Source organism: Pristis pectinata, chromosome 3 (assembly GCF_009764475.1).
Source record: "Pristis pectinata isolate sPriPec2 chromosome 3, sPriPec2.1.pri, whole genome shotgun sequence".
Classification (NCBI taxonomy): Eukaryota; Metazoa; Chordata; class Chondrichthyes; order Rhinopristiformes; family Pristidae; genus Pristis; species Pristis pectinata.
Genome location: NC_067407.1, coordinates 49,430,529 through 49,443,129, shown reverse-complemented (window position 1 = coordinate 49,443,129; position 12,601 = coordinate 49,430,529). Strand labels below are relative to the sequence as shown.

General features: G+C 39.4%; 1 protein-coding gene across 1 annotated transcript in view; it reads left to right on the top strand.

Moving 5' to 3' along the window:
* The window catches only part of camsap2a (calmodulin regulated spectrin-associated protein family, member 2a), a 152,764-nt gene that overhangs the window by 119,661 nt on the left and 20,502 nt on the right, over positions 1–12,601 (top strand). Inside the window, 4 exon segments of the mRNA XM_052011124.1 lie at positions 3,298–3,391; positions 3,995–4,097; positions 5,744–5,826; positions 9,096–9,168. Coding sequence (XP_051867084.1) covers positions 3,298–3,391; positions 3,995–4,097; positions 5,744–5,826; positions 9,096–9,168 — 353 coding nt within the window.

Sequence of the window (12,601 nt, the reverse complement as noted above, 5' to 3'; positions counted from 1 at the left end):
GTTCCCTCTCCCACCCCTGCCCTCTCTCCACTCCTCCGACTGTCTCTTCTGACCCCCCCATCCTCTCTCTCCCCATCCCACTGCCCCTCTCTCTTTCTCCTCCCACTCTCCCAAACCCCTATCTCCCCATCCCAACCCTCTCTCTCCTCCCCGCAACCACACTCTTTCCCCCCCAGCCCCTCTGCTCTCTCTCCCTCCCAGCCCTCTCTCTCCTTCCCCCCATACCCTCTCACTCTCCCCCACCCCATAGCCCTCTCTAGCTCTCTTCCCCCCCTCCCCATCCCTTCGCTTTTATCATAGTTCTTACTCATGTTCTTTTGTCAGTCACCTTCAAAAACCTGTCTATGTACTCTGTCTAGACCTTAAGTCATCTTAAGTAACTCCATCAATGCCCATAAAGTATAACAGCAAGGAAGTCATAAGAAACTTAAAAAAAAAACCCTGGCTCTGCCACAGCTGGAATATTGTGCCCGGTTCTTGGCATCATACATTAGGGAAGATGGAATGCTCTTTGGGAGGTTGCAGAAGAGATTTACTGGAATGATTCAGTGGAGAAGCAGCAGATTGTTGGAATGGAAGTGGGTGAATGGGGATCTTATGGAGGTATTTAAAATCATAAGTGGTCGTGATAGAGTACATAGAGAGAAGCTGTTCCCTCAAGCAGGAGGGTCAGGAACTAGATGATGTTGACTTTGGTGGCATTTCTGGGGGATCTAAATAAGTGCTTCAAAAAAGTTGCAATACCCTGGGCAGGAGGCAAGGGAGTGGGAATGGCTGGATTGCTTTTGCATAGAGCTGGTACAGATTTGATGGGACAAACGGCCTCCTTCTCTGCTGTAACTCCTCTGATTCTGAAATGTGAGGGTGACCTCAACTGTGTGCTTACACTGCCAGAAGATCAGAACATGCTTCATGTCTTGCTGTTCCATAAATATCTGTTATTCAAAATCACTGATGTGAAATGACTCACAGAAGAATTGAGAAAGATATGTCTGTGTGAAACAAATTGCTGCATAGCCCTATCATTTTATTTCTTTTGCAGAGGTTTTGTGGGTACATTAGAACCTGAATATTGTTGTCAAGGTGTGATCTTAGATCTGTAGTTGTATTAAATGAGATGCAAATGGGCTGCAATGTTTCAAGATTTTGCTGCAATTTCAAATGAAGCTGTTGAGTGTATTTCTTGAACAAGTGAAATAATGACTTTTTGCAATTTCTGCCTAAGTATTCCATCGAATCAAGGGGAGATTATTCTGTTCCTTAAGCCCTGTTGCTATGTATTGTTCAGATCAGAAACTTCTATCACAGTATTTGATAGCAACTGTTCTTGTTGGCATTTGAGCATCTGTGAGGTTTGTAGGTGGGAAGGGCTGTTTGCTATGATGGTATTCAGCTTCTGAACAGATTAATTCAAGATGCAGCAGGTATTAGGTATGAAAAATGAAGGGAGTATACAAATGAGGAATAACATTGATATTGGTACTAGACTTCACTGTAACAATATTGACATTATTCTGAGTAAATCTTTGTTGTAATATATTTCTAATATTGAATTGGGTGTTTCAGTAAGTTGTTTATAGGAGAGAAAGACTGTGTTCATCCTAAAGTAGGAAATTTCCTTGAAATCATTATAGCTGGAGTATAAGGCGGCACTAATTGATGGTGTCACACTGATACAAGACTGTTCCCCAGATACTAGCTTAAATTACCCTGCAATTATCTGTGTGATTTGCGAATGAATGTTCAGGAAGTGGTGGATGTAATGGGGATAATGAAAATGCTTTTCATGGTCAAACGTTGCCTTGCAGCACATTCAGAATAGCAGTCTCTTCAGCCTAGCGTGAGGCTCCTGTTGCTGAGGGTTTGGACTTAGCGGCTCTTCACCCTCTTCATCTTCCTCTTCCTCCAGCTCCTGATCATTCTGGTGTTGGATTTTGCCCTGGTGCTCCAGCTGTCTTGCGTGATGGACCTTCCCTTGCTCCCTCACGAGGCAATGGCTGAGCTTGTTTAATGGCCAAATTATGAAGATGACACAATATCAGAGACTTTGGCTGCTGAGTACTATAGAATGCAACCACAGTGAAAATGTATTTTGAGCATCCCCGTTGTCACATACACTAAGCTGCTAGTAATAGTGTGGCTGTGAGTGTAGCACTGGTCAGCTGGTGTGTATGGAGCTGTAAGCAGAGTGAGCAACCACTTGAGCAAGCGATAACTTTTGCCCAGCACAATCCATCCTTTCGGCCTCCTGAAAGGTGAAAAGCAGTCATGTCTATGTATTTGCCCAGGGCCAATTCTTCCATCATAAGTCTCACCTTTTTATAATGTACCTTAAGTGGAATCTCACCATCCATCCTAATAATTCAGAAGTATTATTTCCAAGGAGTTGCTTTAAAGTTATAAAAAGCTATATAAACTGGAATCTAGTGTTTTCAACTTGATGAGTTTGCAGAAATTAGGTGCAAAATGCAATTATGTTGTTAAAGAACCAGAGCTACTGTATATCCTGATGTTTACAAAAACAGCGGATGTTTAAAGTAAGAAGTTGTGCTGGTAACACAGTCCACTCAGGAGTATATTAAGCCATTCTTCTCTCCTGATGCTCCTGAATTCAGTCATTTTTCATCCTATCTCCATTTTGTTAGTCCAAACTTTTAACTTTTTCAGAACACATTTGAAACTAAAATGTATTTTTTCAAGGCGGTTGTATTGATTTTGACTTTGCTGGAGCTGAAGATTTGTATGCATCTGTGAATCTGCAATCAGCAGTTTCAGAAGAATTTCCTGTTTATATAATGTTTTCATCATTTCCTTTAAAAGGAAAGAGCTGATTAGATTTGGCTGCGCCTCACTAGAGGAATGAATTGTCTATTACCAAGTCTCAACTGGCTTTTGTTGTGATGTCATCTGATTCTCTGTGTGGAAACACCATTGGAAATTCATTCATTCTCTCATTATTCACAGTGTCTTTGCGCAGAACAATTGTTTGGTTGATCCATTGATGAAATAGAAAAATTGGGGAGTTTTGTATTAGTTTAATAGCCCCTTGTCAGCTTGAGAAATATTAAAATGTATTATTGCAGGTGATTGACTGATTCTTCTGCTGTCTCTTGATGTTTGAGGATCTTGTGGTTAGATTGATGGTTATGATGAACAGAACCCAAACCAGGTATTTGCATATTCCCCTGTGAGCAATAGATGCATTTTAACAAGGAAAGGCAGCAGTTTCTTAATAAAATGAATAGATTTTTGGATTTATGTTCTTTTGAGTTTTAATATCTTTTTTTTTCTTTGCAGAATAACTATCTGGTATTTATGGCAGAGCTGTTCTGGTGGTTTGAGGTCGTGAAGCCTCCTTTTGTACAGCCCAGATTGGCTTCTCAGTTGGAAGGTGAATTTTAGTGTGTGATGCTGTTACATGTTATTATTAGTGATGGTGGTTCCAGTTGAGATTCTCTGGAGATTTTATGTAGTGCAAAGAATATTCAATGATAGAAATTTTCTTTCAACCTGTCACAGTTTGTCTGATGTAGTAATATTTGGCTTTGCCTGTTTTACATTGCCTTCAAGTTGTATTGATCTTGGCTGTGAAAAAATACTGCTGTTAAGCCTATCACAATTTCTGACCACCCTGTTTTAGTTGGGAAGTAACGACTGGAAAAGATGTGAAAAAAATATGCACAATAAAAATATTGTGGAATTAGCATTCCCAATTTAAATCCTTCTGGTGTGGCAGACCTATTGATAGAATAGAGGTAATGAAGATTCCCCCAATGTTATACGAATTAACTATGCAGAGGGTTAAACCACAAACAAGATCTCAGTGTGCAATGAATGTGTGAAGAGATAAGATTTTTATTGGTAAGATAGAGCAAAACATGCATACTTATCATCAATATATTTGACCTTGCTCTAAAGACCCAAAAGTTCATTTCAGTGTTGTGTGACTGCTTCTACTTTGCAAATATTAATTGTGTAACTTTATTCTCAGCAGAACCACTTCACCCAACAAGGAACATCCCTGCTGCTTTCCCGATATCAAATGCTACTAGAAAAAGCTTCATGGAAACTTCTCCCATCTCTGAGTTTGACTGCAGGTAGAATTTAGCTGAATTATTTAAGAGCATATATTTCCAGCAGGAAAATAAATAAATGTAGATGCACGTTTTCTCCAGATTAAATTGCTTCAGCAGAGTTCTCAAATTAGATGATATACACACAGACTAATTTCATAGTGTGTATACATAAATGAATGAATTGAATTCCTGTAGATGCTTCAAAAGACAAAAGCCTTTACAACGGGTGAGCAAGGTGACTTTTAAATTGGATTATTTTCCATTTGTAGTTTCATTGAAATAGTTTTGTCTTAAAGACATTTTCGGAGCTCATCGTGGGGTGTTAGGCTCAACAATACTTACCAGGCAGACATTAGTTTTGTGATTGATTGAGGTGTCACTTACCAACGTAATTGCATCTGTATTGTAATGGCATGCCATATCTGATGGCTAGGAAGATGTCTGCCAGTACACAAACCTATCCCATTGTAAAACTGGAGTCTTAGACATCACAGTGAAGGTTCCCAACACCAACCAAAGCTATGTAACCTCTTAGGAGAAGTACATGATTAAGAATCTTGAATACCCTTTTAGTAATCAAAGGGAGTGGAAAGTGTACTTCATCCCTCATTGCAAATATGTAATGTGGTCTCTGGCCCAAACTATACACTTCCAAGTCCACAGCATTTGGCTTAACAACAGTCAGGCCACTTTGGATGTTATTACACTGGACTTTGCAATATTGAAGTTTTGTCTTCCTAACTAACTGAAGGTTCCTCCTTCCCCCTTTTGCCTTCAGTTGGGCAAAAATCACCATCTGCTAATGGCAGTGTGGTTTTCAATAAATATGATAGTATACAACCAGAATTTTATGGCCATTTTTCAGAATGTTTTAAGTGTCCTCTGGAAGGATGTTTCACTCTTCTAAGGTTAATAAATTAACCAAGAATGCATCAATGATTATAGGTATCTGATTTTGTGGTAGCTGTGATGATATCAATATTATAAAGCAAAAGGCAGAAGGAGGAATCCTCAGTTAGTTAGGAGGACAAAACATCAGCCTCACAAAGTCCAACAAAAAACATCCAAAATGGACTGACTGAAGTGATTGTAGTTTCATTGGGGTTGAGAACTCCTGCTCTGATGCCTAAGACTCCAGATATGTATAGCTTGGGTTCGTGCACTAGCAGGTATCTTCATGGCCATCAGATAAGATGTGCCTTGACAATACAGAAGCAAGCCAGAATCTCATCTGTTTAGTTGGTCACATATGCAAATTGGAATGCAGTGAATGGAACTTACCACAGTCTGTCCCTCTAGAAATTTGTTCTTTTAAAAAGTCAGGTGCTATTTCAAGGTTGCACAGTCATTGAGAGCTTAAAGTGTTAGTATGCAATTGCATAGTCTTGTAGTTGATTTTCACGCAGTACTATCAAATTCCCACTCCTTTTTGGAGTCGGTCACAGCACTGGGGTTAATGACTGAATTGGTAAGTTGGCAGGATGCCTTACTAGTTAACAGACCTTTTTATGGGACACAAAATTTGCAGACTATAGAAAAAGACTTCCTGCTGTTTTATAATGAGTAGAGATGATGCATTTATGATTTTGTTTGCAATGAATGAACTGGAAATGCTTGCTTCTGCCTTGACAATTCATGGTCTCATTTAGAAAATGCTTCTATTTCAGCAAAGTGAGTCCAACATTTTCGCCATCACAGCCACTTCTGCCACTGCGGCACACTCAACACCGTCCACATTCTTCAGATTCAGGTACAAAAATGCATTGCACATTTATGTGTTATATAGTTTGTGTACAGCTTGAATTTAATTCCTTTGTTGGGTTCCAAATCCTTAGTAACATCAGTAATTCTGCTAAACTCCATGTTTTACACTTCCAGCAAATGTAACTGGATTAGATCACTGATTTAAAAATTGGATTATTCAATGCACCTATAATTGGAAGCATGACTGAGGTTGAGGTTGAGGCTGAACCAGTGTTTTCTGAAATTTGGCAGAAACTCCTTTCCTTTGTACTTTTTGTCCCCATTTACAAAGCCCAGTATCCTGTGTGCTATATTTACTGCTTCTTCAGCTTGTCCTAAACTCATATTTATTCTTTTATTTACAACTTATACTGACATCTTTATACACTTCCTCATTGCTTAGTCACAATTTGTCTCAGGTCTGCCTATTTCTGCCGTTTTGTTGATACCAGCCACCCCCTCAACTTTTCCTACCACATATCCATTTCTCGGCATAAAAACAAAGTGCTGGAAATATTCAGTAGAACAGGCAGCATCTGCAGAGAGAGAAACCGTTAATATTTCAGGTTGTGAGTTCTGATGAAGGGTCATTGACCTGAAATGTTGAGTCTGTCTCTTTCTCTGCAGGTGCAGCCTGATCTGCTGAGTATTTCCAGGACTTTGTTTTTACTTCAGATTTCCAACATCTGTTTTTTATGACTTTCTATTTCCTGGCATCTCCTCACTTCCCTCAGTACACCTAGCATCCTACCTAGTAGAATATTATCGATGACATGAAAGTTTATAACATTCCGAAAATCACAAATTAATTATATTACAGTTCCCCAGGATCAACATGTTGGCAAACCATTTGTAATTAGCAGTAAGTTTGGCTCACTTTGTTATGGATGCAAAACAATCTTAAACATCTGTTTCTGCTGCAGTTCAAATGTCCCTACAGAAACTGATGAGTCCAATGAGAAAATTTCACTAATACTTGAATGCCAAATAATTAATTTGTACGACTGTTTCCTTCAATTTAAACTTGGTTTTAAAAGTAAACTGACCCTTCTTTGCAAAATAATACACAATCCATTCTCATAATCAGTGTATCATTCCAACTTGTTGTTTGTGGACTCTGGAGAAGTATGTCAGTTTATATTTTTGATGGTATTCCTGAACATGCAATTTGTACCAATAAGTAGTATTTGAACATTATTTGCAAGCTGCAGAAGGAAAATATTATTTTAACAGGTTTGGCGATACTTTGTAAAATTTTCACTACTATTAATTTGTTTTCTGACACCATTTGGACTCTTCTGCAGGAGGAATTAAGTCTGAGATCTGCATTATTTTTGATTGACAAACAGGACTGTGAACATTGCAGAAGTAAAAATATATTACTGATCGTCTTTACCAAGTCATTGTCGAAGCATTGCTTTTCACCTCATTGTTCAACTCCCTGGAGTTCTTCAAATTCAGATGGACTTTTGTACTAGTAAAGCATTGGCACTTATTAAATTTTAAGAAGTCCTCTGACAGCAACATATGACATGTAACTCTACTCGTAGCTCACCCAATATTGCCACAGTTTGATACAAGGAGAGAGAGAAAGAGAGCATTCAGCCCTGTTTTGCCTTTCGGTTTGATCATGGCTGAGCTATCCCTCAATCCGATTACTTTTTAATGCAGTTCAAAGCTTCAGATATGAAACTGAATCTAGCATCCATATCTATTTATGTAACTACCTGGGTATATAAAAAAAAGTTACAAGGCATGCCATGAAGATATAATCAGGATTAATGGTTATTGAGCCAAAGTGAGAAATAAGCAGGAATGACCAAATTAGGTCAAAGAGAGAGTTTTAATAGGGTGAAGAAATACAATGTAATAAAATTTTGTGTATGCAGGAATCAGAGAAACCTGGCAAAGTATTTGCACAAATCACTGAAGGTGTCTGAACAAGTTGATTTTTGTTTTGAAAACACATCATGGGATCCTGGGTTTCATTCATACAGTACAAAAGCAAATTTGGTGTGCTGAACTTGCAGTGGAGTATTGGTTAGTCCTTGACAGAAGTATTGTGTTCCGATACGGCCACATGACACACCTACTCTGATTTATGTCCTTCACCTATTAGTGTTCCAGCCTAAACTCAAGGAACTGCATCTGCATTTAGGGCTTAACATTGAATTAAACAAATGCAGATAACCAGCCTGACTAGTTTTGATGAAAGGTCATTGACCTGAAATATTGTCTCAGTTTCTTTCTCAGCAGATACCTCCTGGTCTGTTGAGTATTTCTAGCATTTTCTGTTTCTTTACTGGAGAGGCCTGTGTGTTTGAGGGAATTTAAGATAAAGGAATATCAGCAGCTCAAATGTGACTCTGACTGGTGGGTAAAGGGGCTTGGAGGTTAGAGTCAGTGGAACAAATTGTTCTGTGCAGAACTGTCGGGCTGCTAGACTGTACTGATGTAGGGAGTTGGCGAGTTTGTATGGACAACTTAGCATGAAAATGAAAACTGGAAACAGGAGGCATTAGGAAGCCAGAATTATGTAGAGTGGCAGTGAGGAAAAGTGATGGATTTGCTCACTCTGTGCTAACTTAATTGAACTCTCCTGGGCAGAAGAAGGAACAGTGTGATTGACTACAACTGCATGGACTCAGAAGAAGAAGAATCACAGTGGCTTTTAAATAAACTGGGAGGCGTTAAGTCGTGAACTGGACTGCCACGTTAACAGACACCCTGGACCAGAGGGAATTTGTATCATGCACATAGATGTAGGAGGGATGAATTTTAAATTAATATTTAATTTATTTTGGATTAATATACAATGTATATTACAAAGGACCTTGAGTTCTTCTTTCTTGAACTAATAAAAATGTGGAAATGCTTGTTGTTCCACTTTTGAGGTGCAGTTTGATATTTTTAACACAGAGATGGAGATTCTGGTATTGTCTATGAAATAGGTATTGCACTTCTAGTAACACTGATAATCAGCTATCCTATTGTTCAGAAATTTTGATCTTTTGAGATCAGGCTCACTTGAATGTGTTTCCTGTACTCCCTTTAAACTCAATGGTTCCCATGCTCCCTTTACACACCTGGTTCACTGGAAAATGTATTATATTTCTATGTAATATCTTAAGTACATTAAAAGTGTGTTGGTGCATTAATAGAATTAATATCTAATAGTTTGGAAAATCTGCCCGTGCAGGACCACCACAGTCCTGAGTGTAACGGGTTATTTTCAATTCATTTAAAAAAAAGGTTATTTAAAATTCTTCCTCTCAGGAATCATGCGTCGATCTACCTCCATGTCTTATGTGGAGGGTTATGCTGGGACTTGGCCTGAAAAGAAACAAAGGTTAGTGACATTTTAAAAAGTTTTTGGCTCTAGGTAAGGATTATCTTCTATGAAATTGATCCTGAGGGGTCTTGACATGGTGGATGTAGAGAAAATGTTTGGTCTTGTCAGAAAATCAGGAACTAGAGGTCACAGTCTAAAAATAAGGGATTGTTCATTTAAGACAGAGATGAGGTGGAATTTTTTCCAAGGGTTATGAGGTTTTGAAACAATCTTCCTTGAAAAGCGGTGGAATCAGAGCCTTTGAATGTCTTTAAGGCAGAGCTAGACAGATACTTGATGAGAAGGGGGGTGAAAAGTTACAATGGATAGACAGGATGAGGAGCTGGCAACATTTGGATCAGCCAGGATTGAATGATGAAGCAGCCTTAAAGGGCTGAGGGGCCTACTGCACCTCATCCATGTGTTCATATAGTCATCAGATTTTGACAGTGCATTGACATTTGATGAATCCTGCTCCATATAAAATAGATATTAATTTACAAGATTCTGTTTTTAATTCCCATTTATAATCCTCCCAATTACTTTTCTTACTGTTGTTATATTGCAGTGTCATAATTTAAAGCACCAGGTATTTAGAAAACTGTATAATCCACCAAGATTATATAATGCTTGTTTATAGTGGGGGGGGGGGAGCAACTGTAGTATAAGAATTGACTCAATGTAAGTTAAGAATAGATCTAATTAAGGGGTGCCAAAGTAGAAACAAATCACTTCCAAGTTTGTGCATTTTATATTTTAAATGTATTGTATTTGTTTAACCAGGGCTTTAAACAAAATAGTAGGGGGGTGGGTTCAACAGATTGGAAAAGTATGGATGAAGTGAAAGGGAAGGAGAGTGCAGGAGAGGTTACTGAAGTCTCCAGAATAAAACATAAGACAGAATGTTTAGAAAGGAATAAGAGTTTAACTTCAGGCAACATGCAGACAAATTTGAGAAGAAGGGTGGTGAATACAGGACTGAAGGTGTTATATTTGAATGCACGCAGTATATGAAATAATTTAGATGAGCTTATAGTGCATAGAAATTGGCAGATATGATGTGAGCATCACAGAGTCATGGTTGAAAGAAGATCACAGCTGGGAGCTAAACATCCAAGTATGCACATCCTATCAAAAAGATAGTCAGGTGGGCAGAAGGGGTGGGGTGGTTCTGTTGGTAAAAAATGAAATAAAATCCTTAGAAAGAAGTGACATAGGATCAGAAGATGTAGAATCCTTGTGCGTAGAGTTAAGAAACTGCAAGGGTAAAAAGACCCCGATGGGAGTTATATACAGGCCTCCAAATACAGCCAGGATGTGGGGTACAAATTACAACAGGAGATAGAAAAGGCATGTAAAAAGGGCAATGTTACGGTGGTCATGGGAGATTTCAATATGCAGGTAGATTGGGAAAATCAGGTTGGTACTGGATCCCGAGAGAAAGAATTTGTAGAATGCCTACGAGATGGCTTTTTGGAGCAGCTTGTGGTTGAGCCCACTAGGGAAAAGGCAATTCTGGATTTGTTGCTGTGTAATGAGCCGGATTTGATTAAAGAGCTTAAGATAAAGGAACCCTTAGGAGGCAGTGATCATAATATGATAGAATTCACCCTGCAGTTTGAGAGGGAGAAGCTAAAATCAGATGTTTCAGTATTACAGTTGAGTAAAGGTAACTACAGAGGCATGAGAGAGAGGAGCTGGCCAAAGTTGATTGGAAGGGGACCCTAGCAGGGATAATGGTACAGCAGCAATGGCAGGAGTTTCTGGGAGTAATTCGGAAGATGCAGGATCAGTTCATCCAAAAGAAGAAGCAGCATTCTAAAGGGAGGATGAGGCAACCGTGGCCGACAAGGGAAGTCTCAAAAATAGCATAAAAGCAAAAGAGAGGGCATACAATGCTGCAAAATTTAGTGGAAAGCTAGAGGATTGGGAAGCTTTTAAAAACCAACAGAAGGCAACTAAAAAAGCAATAAAGGGAGAAAAGATGAAATATGAAGGTAAGCTAGCCAATAATATAAAAGAAGATACCATAAGTTTTTTCAGATATATAAAGAGTAAAAGAGAGGCAAAAGTGGATATCGGATCACTGGAAAATGACACTGGAGAGGCAGTAATGGGGAACAAAGAAATGGTGGATGAACTGAATAAATATTTTGCATCAGGCTTCACTGTAGCAGTCACCAGCAACATGCCAGAAATTCGAGAGAGTCAGGGGGCAGAAGTGAGTGTAGTCGCTATTACTAAGGAGAAGGTGCTTGGGAAGCTGAAAGGTCTGAAGGTAGATAAGTCACCTGGACTGGATGGACTAAACCCCAGGGTTCTGAAAGAGGTAGCTGAAGAGATTGTGGAGGCATTAGTAGTGATCTTTCAAGAATCACTAGATTCAGGAATGGTTTTGGAGGACTGGAAAATCAGAAATGTCACTCCACTCTTTAAGAAGGGAGGGAGGCAAAAGACAGGAAATTATAGGCTGGTTAGCGTGAGTTCAGTGGTTGGTAAGATTTTAGAGTCTAATTTTAAGAATGAGGTTTCGGGAGTACTTGGAAGCACGTGATAAAATAGGCCGAAGTCAGCACGCTTTCCTTGAGGGGAAATCTTGCCTGACAAATCTGTTGGAATTCTTTGAGGAAGTAACAGTCAGGATAGACAAAGGAGAGTCAGTGGATATTGTTTACTTGGATTTTCAGAAGGCCTTTGACAACGTGCCACAAATGAGGCTGCTGAACAAGATAGGAGCCCATGGTATTATAGCAAAGGTACTAGCATGGATAGAAGATTGGCTGGCAGAAGGCAGAGACTGGGAGTACCGGGGGCCTTTTCTGGTTGGCTGCTGGTGACTAGTGTTGTTCCACAGGGGTCAGTGTTGGGTCCGCTACTTTTCACGTTATATGTTAATGATCTGGATGATGCAATTGATGGCTTTGTGGCCAGATTTGCAGATGATACAAAGATAGGTGGAGGGTCAGGTAGTGTTGAGGAAGCAGGGAGTCTGCAGAAGGACTTGGACAAGTTTGGAGAATGGGCAAAGAAGTGGCAGATGGAATACAGTTTAGGGAAGTGTACGGTCATGCACTTTGGTAGAAGGAATAAAGGCGTAGACTATTTTCTAAACGGGGAGTGAATTCAGAAATTGGAGGTGCAAAGGGACTTGGGAGTTCTAGTGCAGGATTCCCCAAAAGTTAACTTGCAGATTGAGTCAGTAGTAAGGAAGGCAAATGCAATGTTAGCATTCATTTTGAGAGGACTAGAATATAAAAGCAAGGATGCAACGCTGAGGCTTTATAAGACACTGGTCAGACCACACTTGGAGTATTGTAAGCAGTTTTGGGCCCCATATCTAAGGAAGGATGTGCTGGCATTGGAGAGGGTCCAGAGGAGGTTTACAAGAATTATCCGGGGAATGAAAGGGTCAACATATGAGGAGCATTTGATGACTCTGGGCCTGTACTCG